At 36.5% G+C, this 18,962-nt stretch overlaps 1 protein-coding gene across 3 annotated transcripts in view; it reads right to left on the bottom strand.

The window, feature by feature from the left end:
- Positions 1 to 18,962, bottom strand: part of STX18 (syntaxin 18) — a 62,245-nt gene that overhangs the window by 28,754 nt on the left and 14,529 nt on the right. For 2 of the 3 annotated variants that reach the window (XM_062636357.1, XM_062636356.1), the window contains exon 2: positions 200 to 267. The exons of the other annotated variant lie outside the window; for it this stretch is intronic. In XM_062636357.1, the coding sequence (XP_062492341.1) occupies positions 200 to 267 (68 nt within the window). The remainder of the gene's footprint in view (positions 1 to 199; positions 268 to 18,962) is intronic. 3 annotated transcript variants of the gene reach the window in all.

The following is an 18,962-nucleotide window of genomic DNA, read 5'->3' as shown; positions in this document are numbered from 1 at the left end:
AATCTTCAAATTCTGAGTCTCATTTTATTTAAGAAGAAAATGGTGCTGTGACAGCAGTATTCATCTTTAAGTAGCTTACAGTAAGCCAATTAATAAGCAGTCTAGCTTTGGTTTTAGCCATTATGCCTCTAGATTTCTAAGCAGTTCACTTTATAAATCAGAAAATAAGCAGATCTATTTAAACCGAATGAACACTTACCTGTACGCATTAATGTAATCCTTTCTGTGTTGCAGAAGAAAATCCTTCAGCTTTCCAATATGAGAAATCTAAAGGAACAGAAATCATAATTAAACTGCAGTCAGACAACTGATTTTTTTTTAATGTTTAAAGTGCAGTATTCCACACTTCAGATGTGATTTTCTAAAACTATTCTGTAATTAAATAGAATCGTAAGATTTACTCTCTTAACAGTTTTCATTTTGCAAGCAGTCAATACATAAAAATCAACTAAAAAAGATCTGTTGTATGGAACTACAACTCAGAGAAAAGTAATAAAAATGTCTTCTACCCCAGAAGCATAAACTAAATACTACTGAACACTAAATACAACTACAGTATTAAACATAGTAATAACAACACAAAACATTACCTAAACTGGCAATCCAGAATCTAATTTACAGAGCATATATCCCTATCAAATTTCCATTTCTGGATTTGCACATCACTGCGCATACATTTTACTATAAATCCACTCTATTTTCTTTACTAAAAGTCTTTACAAAGATCCTTTGAAAAGATGAGAAAAAACCTCCTAAAAATCTAAGAGAACTTCGGCAAACTTTAGTCTGATTTATTATATTTGGTGCAGTGTAAGATGCTGCTTATTTTACAGAACAGAGGATCTACAGAAATCTAGTTTAACTGGATAAACAATGCGATGACTACCACTATGACTTCCTTGGCAGGTCTTGAAGGAGACATGATGGGGGGTGTGTGAGGAAAATTATATACATTAGTGGCATATATTTTCAAAGGGGATGCAGGGGAAACCTTCCTAAAGCATACTCCCAAATATTCATTAATAATCAGTGTAATAAAGCATGCAAGGCATTTTACAAAACAATACTTGGTTTAGTTTACAAATACAATAAATGCGGCTTACTCCATGTATCTGGGAAAAAGCATCAGAAGCTGTTCGAGCCTTAAAATCCCATTTTCATGCAAATGTTCCTTGTAGTTAAACAAACAAAAAAACCCACAGAAAAAGAACACAGAACAGTTTGGATAAATAGAAGATTAATTCCCCAATTATTTTTTTCAAAAGGTCTCTTTGAAAGAAGTAAGAGGAAAAAAATGCACCCAGTAAGACCACAGTGATCTGTACAAATACAAGTGTTTCCTTGTGCAAATAAATATGCATACATTTCCCTAGTATTATTTGCTCTGCTTCATTCTTACTACAACTCATTGTATTGAATAAGAATTTCCCCAGTTTTCATGTTTAAAGGTCTCCATGTGATTAACAGCACAGGAAATCTCACCCCATTCATAGCAAGCTCAGTTCTGTTAGTACTTCCAGTAGATCCAAGGTTTCCTAAACTGTGTTAGCACCATCATGCACAATAAAAAGGGAAATACTGAAATTACTACAGGACAATGAGGCACAAAAAGTAAGCTAAACCATTCTACAGATGTTCTTCTCATTGCCACTGGAGCAATTTTCTACGTTAATCTCTTCTTCAGCTCAGACTTGGTATGTCATGAAATCTGCTGAATAGATAAATTGAACCTGATTATGAAAGCAAAACACTTAAACTAGTCATACAGTGTTTCAGTAGAACAATAATACTTCAATAGGCAGAAAGTACTACAGAGGACAAAAAGGAGAAATGTAAAATAAGGAACACATTTCCGAATGTTTCCATTAATATTTGAACAATCACTAAACTGGAAGACCGATTCACAAAATTTTATGTAATAAATCTCAATATTACTGCAATAGCTACAATTTAGGAGTGATTAACAAGCAGAAAGAATCAGAATGACAAGCAAGAACACTGTCTTACAGTAATTAATTCATCTAGTCACAAAGAGCATTCTATTTAGGCTAAAATTGTTATCGTGTGTTTGAATTGCTCTGACCTCACTTTGCCTCTCCTTCATTTGTAAAGCTATTTTCATGAATTTAGAATGACACCATTATGCCCATACTCGCATCAAGCTCTTAGTTCCCAACATTTGCATCAGAAGTGAGCCTTCTTGTTCTACTTTCCCTCAAATTCTAACAGCACCTTCTGCGATCCTGCGCTGCTGCTATTTCTCTGTTGTCTGTGTACTATAGGCACACTTTTTAATTCAATTTGTCATTATCAACAGAATTAAACAATTTTTATGAAAAGGAAGGTCTCATCAGCATGAAAGGAAATACCAATTATATTTAAAACTAGGAAAAAAAAGGGTAAGGTATGATGTTTAATCTGCAGACACAAAATATCCTTTATTATACAAATATAAATCTCGAACATATCTTCAGGGTCAATCTGCAAGTATTCTGGGGTTATCAGATGCATACCATGCACTCTTTACAAAGTTATCATGCTCCAGCCTAAAGGTAATAAAAGCATCTCCTTATTCCAACTGAATGGCTTTATTAGGATCCTACTGCTCTTATTATGAATAAGAGCCACCAAATTTTCAGGCTTACTGATTACCAACTTCTATCCATCTGTTCCTGCTTCAAAACAGTCCTTTCCTATAAAAACTCTGCTTCCCTGCATGTGTGTTAGTTTACCATCAGTTATCCTACCTCCCTCTTAACTTCTGTAGCGCCAGACAAATTACCTCAACTTTTTAGTTTCTTCTCACAACATGGTTCTGAGGTTGCCTAACCTGTAACTTCTTTTGCATTTGCTTCAGTTTGTATCCATCCTTGCTGATGACTTAGAAGCGCATCCACTGGTGTTAGTTACTTGTAACTCAGCTGGATACAGTTTTTCTTTCATCATTTTCATTGATTAGTTTAAAGCTTACTCTTTGTTTCAGTCTCTGTAAACATACTCTACTGATGAATTTCTTTCTTCTCCCCAGACCTCCAGACCCCAGACTCATTCAGCACTTGCTGTAAGATATCCTCCCTCTCCTTTCCCTCAGTACTCATCAGTAACTTACATCAACTTACATGAGTAAGTTTTACTGATCCATCTTACTCTTGAGAATATTTTTAAAACCCATCCTGGTTAGTACTGTTCTTATTTTGGGGAATGCAAAAAGTAATTCCACTATTAACCTCCCTTCTGCCCAACACTTCTTTCAACACAGAAGCACTGCTTCTGCTTACTTAACCTCATTCAGTTCATATTTTCTCTGCTAATCTCCTCCAGACTTATTAGCACTTTATCAGACACTGTACAACCAGATACTAGGTCATCTTAATGAAGAAAAAAGCAGATTTTCTTACAGATTCAGGTTGGTTGGGCACATCCTATTTTTAGTAAGATAGCAAATTATACTGCATTGTATCTTGCCTTCTATTTACATTTTTCCCCTTATAATCTTTTCGGAATCCTGAACCACTTCTGGGTCAGGCCCTGCCGATGCCATTATCAGTTTCCCTCTGCTGACTTAATTATAGGCATTAAATTTGCTTCCCTCTGATCAAAGGGTAGATGAAGGCAATTTGAAGACGAAGCACAAACACATTGTGAGCAATATGAGTACTGGCTTCTTGTTATGGTTCCCGTTCTGTCTCTGGAAATTGGCTTCTTTCTTCTCTGAAAGTCTGGAGTAGAGAAAGCAGCCTCTCCTTCAACTCTGAAATAATGTAATTATTTCCTTTCTTCCCTGAAGGGATAGGAGGGCTTACAGAAACACCCTTCGTAGCTGCAGCACTCCTGCACTACATTAAAACTAAATGTATCTTATGGGGAAGAACACTGCTGAATTTCCAGGTATAACTGACAATTTATTGAGAATCATGGGAAAAAAAACCCCACCTTTCCTCCCAATATTGCCAAAGTCAGTTATATTTTAGTTTCTACTAAAAGCATATTCTTGAGCTCCTGTTCATTACCAGAATACAGCACGCTACATTCTTTCTGACAATGAAGACTGCTTACGAAACAGCAGGCTCTCCCCACTTTCTTCCCATTCTTACTGGCACTCCCTTGAGTTTCAATACCACACACCAAAACACTGAAATGACTTTAATTACTCTTCTAGAAATGGGGGTTAATAAAGCTTAAAGACCAAATCTAAAGAATTGGTTTCTTTCATTTCAGCTCCACCAATACCTGTATCAGCACAAGGGAGGGCAGCAGCTGGATAGCACCAGTAGGAACTTCCTAAAAGACACATCTGCCATGAAAGGAGATATGTTTATTACAACTTAAGAAACTCAATCTCCTATGCTCAGGTACCGAAGCTGTAGACTCCAGGCATTATTTAAAAACTCCCATGTGCAGTTGTGATTGTCAAAAAACAATTGATTCTGTACAGGGAAGGAGCGGCAGTTTTCTGATGGATGGCAACAAAAGCATCAGCATCACACAAGTCAAAAACACTCTATAAATTCACATTAGAGCCTGTAACGTAACTTAAAGTTACTTTCTGTTCCAGTTTGTACATTAAATTTTATTATCTTCATTGTAAACTACCTCTTTCATGCATAAATCTGTATTTTGTTGCCACTGCAGTTTTCAAACAACTCTTATTAAAACATAAAAGCAAATATTGCATAAAATGCAGGTCCAACACAAAAGGAAGCTGTGAATGGCTGCCATCTGCTACCACAGGTGGCATGCACAGCTCTATTTATACTTGGTGCCTTTGCTAGAAATGGTAGGTGTTCCTCTATTTAGAGACTTTTCTTATGATTTTAGAGTAGGCTGCATTTTTAAGTAAGAGGAGAAAGAGAAAAGCATTCCCTCCAAAGCATCATCTTCAAAAGATACATATACTTTGAAAGGAAGACGCTGACTATGCTTCCTTCAGTATCTTAGCAATATATACAGCATTTCTTTCCACTCCCAACAAAGAATTGATCACTCATGAAACAGTAGGTTCCAATTTGCATATGTTTAACCCACTGCAAGAAGCAGCAGCATTGTTTACGATTAAAATGATTGGAGTAGGTTCCCGTGACATATTGTAGAGAATTCGACAGGGCTGAACAGTCATTTTCATTAAACAAACACAGCGTTTTATCAAGTTTACCCTTCCACCAGAACATACGACTGTTTACTACCATATAAAATTGACTGTTACACTTTTCACTGCATTGCCCCTCTGAATTTTTAAAAGATGTGCTTTGTTAAAGGAAAACTGAAAAATACTTAAAACCAAAACATAATAGAAAAGCTTTTGCAAAAGTCCTAAGAGACACGGCATTTAGTGTGGATTCAGCAGCACTGACAAGCACTGCTGATGGAAGTGTCTTATTAACCACAAAAATAAAAAATAAAGTTTTACATTTTTACATTTTGCATTACATTTACATTTCACATTTACAAAAAGCTTGATCTTCAAATGTCTCACCTAAACAAATTCCATCTACCGATTCATGAATAGGTGACTACATTCTACAATCCCTTCTGCAAAGGGCAGAAAAAATTAAGATCATCATAATATTAATATATCTAGACACTTATGTTTTGAATTCCAAACATACACTCAACCCAAACATACCCACTGCCCATTTCAGAAGACATTAAGGATTTCAATAAGACATCAGGTGATACACAGGACTGCACACTTCTGACCAAAAAAAAGGACGGTCTCAGTGCAAGAGGAGATACAGTAACTGGTGTAAGAACATAAACTTGTTCCTATTACAAACAGAAAATGTTTCCAATGTCTAAACCATATTAAGAGAAAAAACAGAAAGGTAATTTTCCACAGTTAGTGCATGTACTGAAGGCATTTTCAGAAGTCTGGAATAAAACCCTAACAGAATAGATACTGTAAACTGAAACACATTTTCTATTAAATAAATTCTAAAATTAAGAGCAATACCTAAACTACTGCAGTTGGGAAAGAGTAGTTAGAAAAGTTTTGATGCAGAAATGACTCCTAGGGAGAAGTTTTCCACTACAAACTACTGTTGGTTAGATAGAACATATGAAAAGCTAGGTCCCACACAGCTTCCTTCTAGGTTATATCTTAAGCACATTTAAGGACAATGTCAGCCCACTAAATTCACACCGGCTCCTGCAGGATGTTGCCTAAGAACAGACAAGAATTTGGTTTTAAAGTACTATTACCTGGGTTCTGCATTTCAGAAACTGGAACTTTCAAAAGACGAATGACAGAGTTCCCTGATAAGGGACATACAACAAAGATTAAACCAATCAGATTAAACCAAAGACTAAATTTAGAGCTGGAGCTTTGAATTTAATAGCGAGGAAACTTAAGGGGTTTGGATGGTGATTTACTAGCAGGCCATGAGGTGGTGCTGTCCTACCAGAATTCACCGCAGAGGAGCACTGCCTGCCTTCAAACGTCAACGGGCCAGTTTTCAGCTGATTTGTCTCTTGAGGGGATACATTTGGTTTAGGTTTCCCCAGCAAACGTGAAAGTTTCTAAAACAGGTCACGCAGATCAATTGCTGTCGTAATCTGAAACCCAAAAGAGCAAATAATACCTAAACTGCGGCGTGGGGGTGGCCCGGCGGTGGAAGCGGGTATGGGGAGGCAGGAGAGGAGACAGCCAGCCTGGCTACCTCTAATCTCAGGAAAATTGTGACTTTGTTCAGTTCCTGCTTTACATCAGCATATATGTTACAGCAGCAGCAACGGGCAGAGGAACGTTTCAGTCGCATTTTATTAATAGTAGTCTTCCATTCACAGCAAGCACAACCAAGAATGGGGGTGCTGTATTAATGAAATGTGCGGTACGTGGGATAGGAACATCCAAAAGTGAATTAATTCAATTAAAAGCCAGGAAAATTAAGATGGGGACATTTTGACTCTTCAAGGTAAAGATAGTACAAAACTTTTTTTTAAAACGGTGTAATATGAGTATTTTTCTTATTTAAAATAACACTTTTTTTTTCCTTCGTAAGACTGGAGTAAAATTTTAATGAATCACTGCAAAAATGTGCATTAGCCATTGTGGGATATGGGAAGATAAATCCTGTTTGCAGAATATCACAGGCAGCCTTCAGTGATCATTAACAGATTAAAAAACCCTCTAAAGTGGAGTAAGAAGCAAAACCAATTTCCTAGCACCTGGTCTGGAGCAGAAAAATGCTCCATTTTGCTTAATATGAAATTGGCAAAGAATAGAAAGCAAAAAAACATTGCTTTGCACAGTAAAGAAAACAGTTTAAAGGAAAGAGTCTGGGGGTTTAAGTCCTGCTTTTCTTCTGCACATATTTATAAATACTGCCTATGGTTCAAAAATCTACTCACTGAGTTTTGCTATTCTCAGTTCACATTTGAAGCAACCTCTAAAGCATACTCTGATCTGCACTTGGTTATTTTGATATTTTATTCACTGTTTATTATACCAAGTGGAAAAATTTAGTAGTAAATAACTCACTGGCAGCCTAAAAGCCTCACATTTCACCATTCTTCCCTTAAAACCAATGCAGAGTTGGTGTAAAATTTGGTCGAGTGCATGATTAAGAGATTCTTTTGGGAAATTTGTGACACAACTGCAAAACATTTTTCATTCACGACTCTTCTGAGTAAAACAAAGTTAAGTCCTAAGAGTGTGAAAGCTCCAGTTCCCCACTGACCACAGTGAAGAGTGAAAGTACCCAGTACTACCACTGGATGAAGGTTTTACTGGAGTGCTTTTTGGAGTTGGGGCTGCTCTACAGTTTAAAACTGCTTATGGTACTTACAGAAACTCCTACTGTATAGAAAAATTATTGTGAAGGCCTTGATTTTTTTTTTTTCCCAAGGTCAAAATTATCCTAGAGCATATCATGTATTCTTAAAACCATTGAAAAAATGCAGGTGTTTATAATACAGGAAAAAAAAAAATTAGTTTATAGGATGCTTACTTACAAACACTGAATTTCAAGTCTGAACCAGAAAACTGCAGTACATGTAGAAGTTAAGATAAAGAGGTGTGAATTTTGTCATGGTTTCCTTAGGTCTTGTGGGAACACACTGATTTGATACCTGCATCTACAGAAGCACACCTAAATATTCTGAAAATGGTCTATAGAACATAAGATGACCTCCAGAAAAACTTAACAGTAGGCTTTCAACAATGTAACATCATGCTAAATGCTTTTAGTAATTCAGTCATTTATCCTGTGGCAACAAATACTTTCAATACAAAAAAAAAAAGGCAACATCTGATTTTAATAAAACTTTCTCTTTGCCTTTTTCTTGTTCATGGTCCGACTCTAATCATAACTTTCTTTAACATTTATATTTTTACACAATCATCCGAAACCTCATTGACTAAAATATAAACCCCACAACAATTGTGGGGAATGTTTCGGTTGAGAGATAAAAGTAAATTGGTCAAAATACATATTTGCAATAATTGGCCATTACCATTGCTGTTCAAAACACTCCATTTACAACGTTTAAGTAACTGCATTCAACTCTGCCTGTGACTTTCTGTAAGAGTTTTTTTTTGTCCCTTGTTCTCACAGTCTGAACTCTCATTTAGTGCTATGTTTTCTTGATTCCAAGCTGTTTTATGATCAAAAGAGATTTTGAGTCTCATTTAACAGATACACAGCAGTAAAACGTTATGCTGATGACCATCTTTATGAAATTCAGAATCCAAATTTCTGCAGTTTCATGTGATGCGATTCACTTTGCGACTAAACTGCAGCTGCTCCAGCAGAAGCCATAACAGGGCACCAGAGCACAAGCCTGTGGCATCGGCTGTGCTGACGTGCTCGCTGCTGAAGCTGCAGCCAGACTGAAGCCTCCTTTGCACACAACAGCAGTCCCACGCTCCTCTGCCAAGCCCTTTTCGGTCAGAGTTCTACCTTTTCAGTGTATTTACACTAATACACCTATATACTGATGCAGCATGAACTGACACTCTGTTCCTAAGAATAAGGGAAACAAGCACCATTCTGTTTCAGTGTCCAAGTATTTTACTGGATTTTCATTATTGGTACAGTAATATTCTCGGTGCAAAAAATCCTTCCACTAATTTTTAACACCTCTGTGTTACACAGATGAAACACTATTTCAGTGCTTCCTCTAGCATTTATACCAAGTAAATTTCTCCCCCATTAAAACACTGGACTGGACCAAGAGAACATCCAGTCAGAAGTAAGAAACTGATTTCTTAATGATGCCTTCTCCAATGTAATGGACTTGTATAAATTAGGTACAAAAGCTTGATTTGTACATAAATCAATATACTGGAAAGAAGCTAATTCTATAGACATCAAGATTTTCATTCATGTGCTTTACAGTATCGGCAGAACAATTAAGACAAAGGGCCTTTGGTTTTTTCCCCCCTCCTCATGTAACAGGAAACCCCAAGACCTGGATCATCAGCCCTAAATCTTAGGAATGAACTGGGCCCTGGTCGCTGTAAGTCCTTACATGGCTGATGTGGAGTGACACACTGACAGGGGCTATTCGCATCTTCCGTAAATCTAGACGAAGTTCCTCAGCCAGGCACACAGCTCTCTTCCCTGCTGCCCCCTTCAAATGGGCTGCTTGGCTGCTAAGGATAATCCTTTTCTAACTCTTGGACCAGACAGGGATACTAACAGTCATTCTAAATCCAGTCTGTTAATACTATCCCGTTCCCTCCACCCTGCCCCTTGCTAAGAAACAAGTGTCTTATAAAACAGGCAAACGAGGACAGGTTCCCAACTCTACAGCAAGGGCTAGAAGTTTATCAGATCACAAACTGGCCTAAAAGCACCACTGAGAATGAAGGCACCTTACTGTGTCCCCACTCCAGAATCTCCTGACCTAACCGAAGTCCAGCCATAATGTCTGAGCAAAACCCCTTCCTTTAGAATACATCACTTTTCCATATTTCTATTAACTACCAAAGGTAACATAATATGGCATGAAAAGTGTCTCTGGACCCCTGCATTTGTTCACCACAAAATGCTACTCATACTGATTTTGATCTACCGAGATGTATTTGCCAACTTGTTTGACCTATGAGAAAATACAGTCCCCCCAACCACAGGGGAGAATAATTTCTACTTGAAAATATTCCAGTAGATAGTCATGTAGAAATTTCTCCCGAGAAAGCTCTTGCAGGATTTGGGAGGAGTAAGATGTAGCTGTAATTAAAAGGGAAATTGATGCTCTAGTTTCACATCTGATTAATGCTGACAATTCAAAAGCATATTTTTGATCACGGAAAGCAGAAATTCCTGACACAAATGTGAGCTGTGAAGTAAAGGCACTTTTCCTTTCTCACTTTTTCTCAGCCATGAATCTCAGATTTTTTTTAAATGTCCATTTCCTGTAATTTTGGTAATTTTAGAGTATAATTATTTTTACATTTTTATGATGCCTTTGGGGTATCATTGCAAATATTTTTTAAGCATTTAAACTTAGAAAAATAAAGTAATAGCTTCTCTTAAGGACTGTCAGCCCTGTTCTGAATAAACAATCCCTTTTAAAAGCAATCCAGAGATTTATATCCACTGTAACCACAGAAATTAATCTTGAGTTTAAAGAGGAGTAAAATATAATTTCATGAAAATCAGAACACTCCTATTACAAATGAAAGTTCCGTTTCTCTTTTTTTAATTCAACATACAGCTTTGTACACCATCGTACGAGTTTACTTGATGGGCTGCTTCTTACAACTTAATCATAGTCACTTAGCCGATGCAAACAAAGCATTCACAGTTCTGAGTATCTTAATTTTACTTGAGATAGATGTCAGCCAGTAACAAGAAAATTAGGATTTTAGATTAGAGAAGCTGAAGTTAAATGTAAGAAACATTTTTAATGATAAGAGCAACCATGAGAAACTGCTATGACACTGCGAGGCCCACAAGATGACAGCACAAAAATCTGTATGAGTTTTTCATAGAAAAAGTTTGGGAACAGCAGAGAAGAAAAAAGCACAAACTGGGAAACCCTTTTGTGTGTCAGCACAGCTAAAAAAATGACACTATGTTCAGTGAAAAATAAAGTGCTCCCTACAGACTATTTACAAGGATGCATGAAACATTCTAGCATGAAACATTCTAGCATGCAGACCCTCAAAACCAATGACAATGCATAAGGAACTTTAAGGTTAAAATAATTCAAGATTTACATCTTAGCTAAGTAAGAGCTAAAAGAGCATCAGCATATTCTGCACTTTCAAAAAGCAAGGAAAAGAACCTTAGGTTCACATGAGGTTGATATACTTCACAATATAACATCAAAACAAGGGATCATAGCCTAAAACATAGGAAATTTTTCACATCACAATAGACTGAAACAGTTTCCTGTGGGAATATCAATAACAGCCACATAAATTTAACATAAGTTCTGAGAAATATACAAGTATATAGTAGAAGGAACCTTTATCAAAAGAAATACAACCCAACAGCTCATTTCTCTAATTCCCATCTGCATTATGATGAACTATTATGTGGCACTTCTGGCTGTTACATTATCTGTACATAAAGCCACCTTCCAAGCCTCCCTCAATCATATCAATCATACCAATAGGAAATTATCTGTATCAGGGAAGGGAAAAAATAAAATCATCAGTCTTATTTACAACTAGAAAGCTAAACTCTGGACTTGATACTCTAAATCAAATTATTCCATCTATTGTACAATGACAGATATGTAACTGAAGAAGATAAAAAGAATATTAAGCTGCTTCAAAAGCCAGAAGTTTCTAGAAAGACAGTAACTGCTTGTAAGCCAGAGTAAGAACTCTGAAGTCCTCAGGAGATGAAAGCTTCTGGTTTCCTCCTCTTACTCCAGTCCATAAAGGAGAACAGAAGCCAAACAAGAGACTCATCACCCAAACCCAAGGCTCACATGGATACAGGAAAGCTTGGTGTGGAATGCAAATGGGAAAGATGAAACTCAATGAACTCAGCTTTGCAAAGCTATACAAGACGCCTGAAAATACAGCAGTCAGTTCCTGGCTCCTAGCTAAGTCACCTGTTCACTGTAACAGACTACTTCTACCTGCAACATATTACTCAGTTCTGAAAGCATTTTGTCAATCTCTGCAAAGCCTCAAATTCATAGGAACCCACAACTTAACGTAGTGGGAAGCTTTTTGATGGTATGTGTCCACAGAAAGGAAAATACATGATGTGGAAATAGGGAGAGAACACAGAAACCAAAAAGCCTAAGACAACACAAGAACAGGAAAAGAAAAGGGCTGGCTGAAATAAAAGGGAGCAGCATCTGCACTGAGACCTGTCACCACCATGCACTGCTACATGAAGTCTGAGATGTTATCCAGTATTCAACTCCAAAGGGCCTCCAAGAAGAAAGGGCTGTAACTAAGGAGTTATTTTAATGGCTGCTCAGGAGAGCAACACAGTCCCCATTCTGAAATTACAAAGTGACTGACTATAAATACAGCTGAGTGCCCACGCACCTGTGAGACAATCTTAAGAAGCAAGATAGTGAAACACACACTGACACATTTTGTATCTATTGACGGATTCATGTCCACAAGCACTTCACAGTGACAGCACACTTCAGTTACCCAGAACCTAAGTACACCGAGATAAAAATCATGTTAACTACCAGTGGAGGAGAGAGATTGTGCTTATTCTGTAAACTCTGATGAATCAGAAGAGCTTCAGAAGACAAATATCTATTAAAACACTATTTGGCAAAATGAATCTGAATTCTGATTTTACTTGAAAAACACAGCTAGAAAGAACAAAACAGGCACTGCTTCCCTTCTCATCCCATGATTTTCTTCAGATGTATTTTACAGGCAACATCACAGTTTTTAACTGCTTGTGGTACATGAACACTTTTGTTCCTGAAGATGTTTGAATGTTTCAAGAAGCCTTACTTTTCACCACTCTTTGCTAATATACATATGGGCATTGCTGTAATGTGTAGGGCAAGAAGGAGCCATCAAGTAACTAAAACACCACCATGTCAACAAACACAGACAAATTGTCTATGAGTTTATAGAGATTAACCGATAAAGAGCTGCTAAGAAGCTTTTTGTTAAAATTCACTGTCCATTAAGCAGTTTCCCTGCCTCTCACCAACCTGTACACAGTGAGGAAATCAGCCTCACCTCCCTGTCTTTTGCTGCAAGAACTAGATTGCTGTGGTTGGGCTGTTCCTAGGAGAAAATTTCAAAACGACTGGATAGAAAATACTTGTGCTTCAGATATGCATATGTAGAAATAGGAGTATCTCTTGTAAGATGGATACTGGTTTGTATACAAATATCATTCTGTGAACAGCCTCTCATATTATTTGGGTTACAAGCACTTGATTTATAGATGTCATAGCTATCATACCACTGCTCTATGGTCCTGCTCTGCATTACTGCAGATGAATCAGCAATACTGAAATATATTTCATCAGTATTCTGCCCATGCACTGGCATGTACTTAGGAAGATAAAAAGGTAAACGTGAAGTACCTCCCCAAAGGGGAGCTATTTCACTGGCTTTCGAATGAATATTTTAAGGCTATGAAACCAGAATGAAAATGTGAAAGCTTAATACTGGGAAGAGAATTTAACATAAGAAGACTGGTCAAGATTACATGGCAGATGCCAAGCAGGTATCTGACTGTATGAGTAGATGGAACAGGAGCTGCTGTGACAGAGGTGGAAAAAATATGTGCAACACTGAAAAGTGAAGGAAAGGGAGAATTGAAGATGGAAGAGAGCATAAGAACAGCAGCATAAGGGTATGGTCTGAGGTAAAGAACAAATGCAAAACACTGTAAAATACATCCTGGCTAAAGCAATAATTATGTTTTTCAGTGCAAATATGAGACAGACGGCAGAGACACAAGAGCTAGCATGCACTTGGAAGAATATGCCCTTGTTTAGGGTAATCAAACAGACAAAAATTAATAGGGGGAAGAAAGAATCCCCCCAACCCGTAATTAAAAATCTTAGAATGTAAAATCCTCTCCTTGAAAGTGTTCAAAATAGCCTAAACAAAATACTGTATGCTCCATACATATATGTTAGCAAGGAGAGGGTTATCGTGACCTAATGTTTTTAACAGCCTGTTTTACTCCTTGCCTCATCAGCATTTGAACCAGGTTATCCCAAAATTATAACTCCCCCCCCCCCAGGAACACGCAACAATTTCAAATGCCTGCAGCTCTAATGTTACACCTATGGCAGGCATGCTGTTGGCTGCACTGTATAGCTGTATAACTACAGAGCAGCCATGCAGATACTGAATATCACAATCCTTTTTCATCCCATATATTCCTCAGTTCCCTTCGTAACGATTCAAATGCTGTTCAAATACAGCATCAATGAGCATGGAAGAGACTGACAAAAATGTCTAGTGATAGAAAAACAGAGAAGGAAAACAAAACTTGTCGTCTAAGTAGAAAGTTTTACTAATGTAACTTTAGTTATATTTAGTTGCACAGCTTCGTTAGCTGAACTGTGACTTTTTATGAAGTTTAAGTAACTGAACATGATTTTTATCTAAATTGTTTGAGGAATCTGCATTTCAGAAATTAAAAAGTGTAGCTCTAATGACTGCATGCATCTTTTTGCTGCTTAATTAGTAGCCATTATTAATACTAATTAATGATATGAAAAGAAAAAGACCAAAAAGCAGGAGCTGGACAAGAGAGGAAAAAGAAACAAAGGAAAAAATGATTCTGTAGATTGAAGCTTCACAAGGACTACCCTTTTGCTTTTTATTCTTTGTCTTATAAGACAAATTAAGCTACAACAAAAAGACTAAGCCTGGCTTCTGCTGCAGAAAGAAAGTAAACCAACTGACTGGATATTTGTGGGCAAACAATTTATCCTTCCTTCAGTTAAAGTTTTCTTACCATTTAAATAAACAAGCAACTATGAATTCTGTACTATGTGCTAGTAAAAAAATCAGAAACCAAAACCAGTAACAAAGGAATCAAATGGAGTGCAAATGAAGAAAACACCAACAATAAGAAATCGGTGACACTCAAATTGCAGGAGTGAGATGTCAACAGAGAACTATGATGAAACGCAACAGACAGAGCCAGACTCCTGAAGAGCACTAGTTTTTGCCAAAGCCAAGCCCAGGGATGATAATATAGTTAATATTCCCTTCAGATTTAAAAATTATCCAACAGGGAAAATTAAATGCATTTACTTGAATGGAGGCAGTTAAAAGATCTGTGCTGTCTGCCTGGTTCAAAGAGTGTGATCCAGGGCAGAGGACATATGTATAGTTGCAAGACCTGATTTAAGTAATCTGGTTTGAAAACAGTCCAAACAAAAACATCTATTGAAGTACAAATGACAAATACTTTCACATTAAAAAAAACCCTTTTCATTAAACTGAAAACATCATTAAAAATAAATAAACAAATAATACTGTTTTCCTCTCACATTACAAATCTAAAGTGTACGCAATGCACACTGCAGAAAATCTGCTGTACAGTGTTAGTTGAATGTAACTAACCGAAATTGGGTAGTTTCTTGAGACAGTCACAAAACAAAGTCCATTTGCTAATGAGCAAAGAGGTGGAACCATACCAACCAACTCCCACTTGGGACAAAGAGAGTGGATAAGGTCATGAAAAATCTTGAGAAAGGCCATGAAACAGTCACGTTTTCATTTTTACTGTAACACAATTTTTGCCTATTGTAGCAGACATAACTCTCCTAACAATTACTGTCAGCAGCCTTTGCATTTGGGTGAGAGGAGGAAGAGTGTCACTACACTTTAGGATGAAAATTATGTAGATCAAAGTAAACAATACAAAATCTAGATTTCTCATTTCAGGTAATCCACAGATTAAAGGCACTGCCTTAGTAGTTTACTCTCAGAGCATACTCATTTTAGCTGCTGGTCTAAAATGCTTTCATTTCTGAAGCTCTGTGCAACACTGAAGCTCTATAAAATAAAACAGGGTGCAAGTAACAGATCCAGCATCCTGGATGTAGTAGCCTTTTCCTATGAAGCTATAATACAGTTTTATTACATAAATTAAGATTTCAGAAATGTGCATCAACAGTCCTTCTTTACTTTTAATTACAAAGCCTGGAGGTACACTGAACTGCAGCATCAATGATACTAGAATCTCCAGGTGAACTGTTTATTTCTTGTGGCCATTAGGGCAAAGAGGACGAAAAAAAAAATGCTGGGGTCTTTCTGGAAGTACTCAGTGTTTTTAGACAGTGTACGGTGCTATTTTCTATGACAGATCTAATAATATAAATATGATTGTACAACAGATTATGACATTGGCCATTAGCAACGGATGAAAGTTCTTCTTAGCTCCTCATGTGGAGTTAAGACACGGAAGAAATAAGATGTTCTCAGTGATTTTATAAATAGGTTCTGACGAAAGACTGAAATTGAAGACTGGATTTCCTGACTTCTGAGTGCCTGACAGTCCTTTTCTGAAAGAAAAAGAACCAAACTGATGTTATATACCAAAAACTACTATGTTTTCTCATCATATACTATTACAAATTCTTAAAATTATGATTATGAATATAATTTGATACATTTCCGTATTACCTTTTCAGAACACTATCACTCATCCAGAAAACTACAAAGCAAATACTGGAGAATTTCTCCTTATAAAATACAGAGACAAAATACATTCAGAATAATCAGTGGGCCTCTCAGCTTTACAGTTAATACAACATTTCATTAGATCAGCTTTTTCTCAAGTGTCACAAGGAAAACCAATTAAACATCAAAAGATTCCTGCTTGTCACATCAAATTTACTACTCATAGAAACAGACTGCTTTATTCGCCAAATGCGTGTTGACTTGGAAGTCATCATGAACCACATTCTTAACTAATTACAGCAACTGCTACAAAATACTGATTACTATTAAGAATCAGTGAGTTCAGCTAAACACGGCAATTATCATAACCTTCATTTGCCAAGAGATGCCATTCCACCAAAGGCGCACCGCACAATTAAAAGTTAAAGACATGGTGTTTATCCTGTCTTTAATCGTTGTTCCTCCACCGCTACCCAAGAGATAGGAAATGTACTACTGTAACAACAGAAGTCTTGCATGCTGCAGTTGGTTTCTGCAAACTACATACATCTTCATTGCAAAGAATGCTTTACAAGTGAAGGTTGCACATAAACCGTTGTGTAAGGAATAAGAACATCATGTGGGTGATGTTGTTAGGTTACAAAGTGAATGCAGCTCAAGATACTTCTCAACAAGATGTGTATTATGTGGTTTGTTTCATTTGTGGGATAATATCAAAAAATGCCTGGGTTTCAACTTCGTGGTCAAAGGGATAACCTATACTTGCTGCTGTAATTTGTAGCTGTGTATGTATTCTTTCACACTGTCTTTATGGCTGAATGGAGAGTCTGTTTGCTCTAACTGAAATAAATTAATAAAATTGTAGAAAAATATATTTTCAGCATAGTTTCTAATTGGGTTAGCTACTGGCAATACGGCAGTCATGTAGGTTTGGGGTTCACTTTTCTAAAAGAGAAGAAAACAAAAGGTTTTTTTTCTTAATCTGAACATTAAATATACATTAAAATTTAATAGAATATTAAACATATATTTATAAATAAAGATACAGATATTAATATCCATATATTCATATCCATATAAATATATGGATATGAGCACAGAATAAATTACATAATTATGTGATGATGCTTTCATAAGTTCGTTGTAGAAATATTAAAGACTCAAAAGAACTGGTTAACCTGCTTCTGCTACATTTTAAATGATTTACCCAATAAACTCTTAGGACTTGGTATCATTTTATTAACTTCACTAGGATAAAAATGTAGCCATAAATGCTGCATCAAGAAGTAAAAACTTTCACGATCTAGCAACGAGATAGTTTTTAAAGGATTTATTTTGCTATCAAAGTTAAAAATAAAATGAGATATAAATTCAAGTTTTAGACTGTGGTCAATTGAGGTCTAGACAAAACCCTATGTTTGTTCACTGCCCAGTCTCCAGTCTGCTCCAAGCTTGAAAAGGTAATTGAACTCAGTCTGTAATTACTGGATTAGATACAGATGGGCTCTGTACATTTCAGGGGAGGAAAGAACTGTTTTGATTCATTTTATGATTGCCTGTAAGGTCAAACTTTTCAAAATGTACTTTCATCTGTTAAATGGTTTCTCAAAGTCCCAGGGGGACATCTTCAATAACTGATGTTTTAAGCAATTTGGGTCTATCAGATCCAGTCTTTGAATGTAATATGCTGTCCATTTTCTAGAATTATAACTGTGCATGTAGGTTAATTGCTACAACTCAGACATATTTTCAATACTACACTTTTGTGAAAAATTCCAAGGCTGTTATGCATAAATATCTGTAGAATTATTTTGGTTTAGGGGACAGAATATTAGAAATGTCTTTACTCGTAATTCCTTCCTATTTGTCAGAAGTTCCTGAGAACACTGTCTTAGCACCCAACTCAACAAAGGATGAACAGTCCAAACAAATTCAGTTCATTTCTCACAACCAAAAAAGTAAGAGGAATGTACCTTAATAAAAAGTCCTAAAAAAGCTTTTGAGAAGATTTCTCTTTCAGTCTCTCTTATGCGAGTCTCCATCCTCACTCTCATTCAGAAGATAAAATGTGGAACAAACAATGAGAATTAAACTTTCACGCTACTAAGAGCTTTCTGCAAACTCTTTTCTTCAGTTAAATCAACCAGAACGCTTCAGCCTGTTACAAGTAGGATTTTATCTTTCATCTTTAAATATCTTGCTTAGTTAAAAGCTCAAATGTTCCACAAATGATGTCTAGCTCTGCTCTCAGTTAGGGACTCTCAGAGCTACTGTAATAGCAATTTAAAGCAGAAAAAAACCATCATGCAATCAGAACGCAATATAATAGTTAGGTTCACAGACTTAAAATACGTAGGAAACTTAATTCTGAACAACTCGCTATTCATGAGTTTCAGTTTATTTTCATTACAACATATCTTCT

Source organism: Pezoporus occidentalis, unplaced genomic scaffold (genome assembly GCF_034315485.1).
Source record: "Pezoporus occidentalis ecotype Australia unplaced genomic scaffold, CSIRO_AGI_Poc_V1 ctg48, whole genome shotgun sequence".
Classification (NCBI taxonomy): domain Eukaryota; kingdom Metazoa; phylum Chordata; class Aves; order Psittaciformes; family Psittacidae; genus Pezoporus; species Pezoporus occidentalis.
The sequence above is the reverse complement of the archived record's forward strand: the minus strand, read 5'-3'. Positions and strand labels throughout refer to the sequence as shown.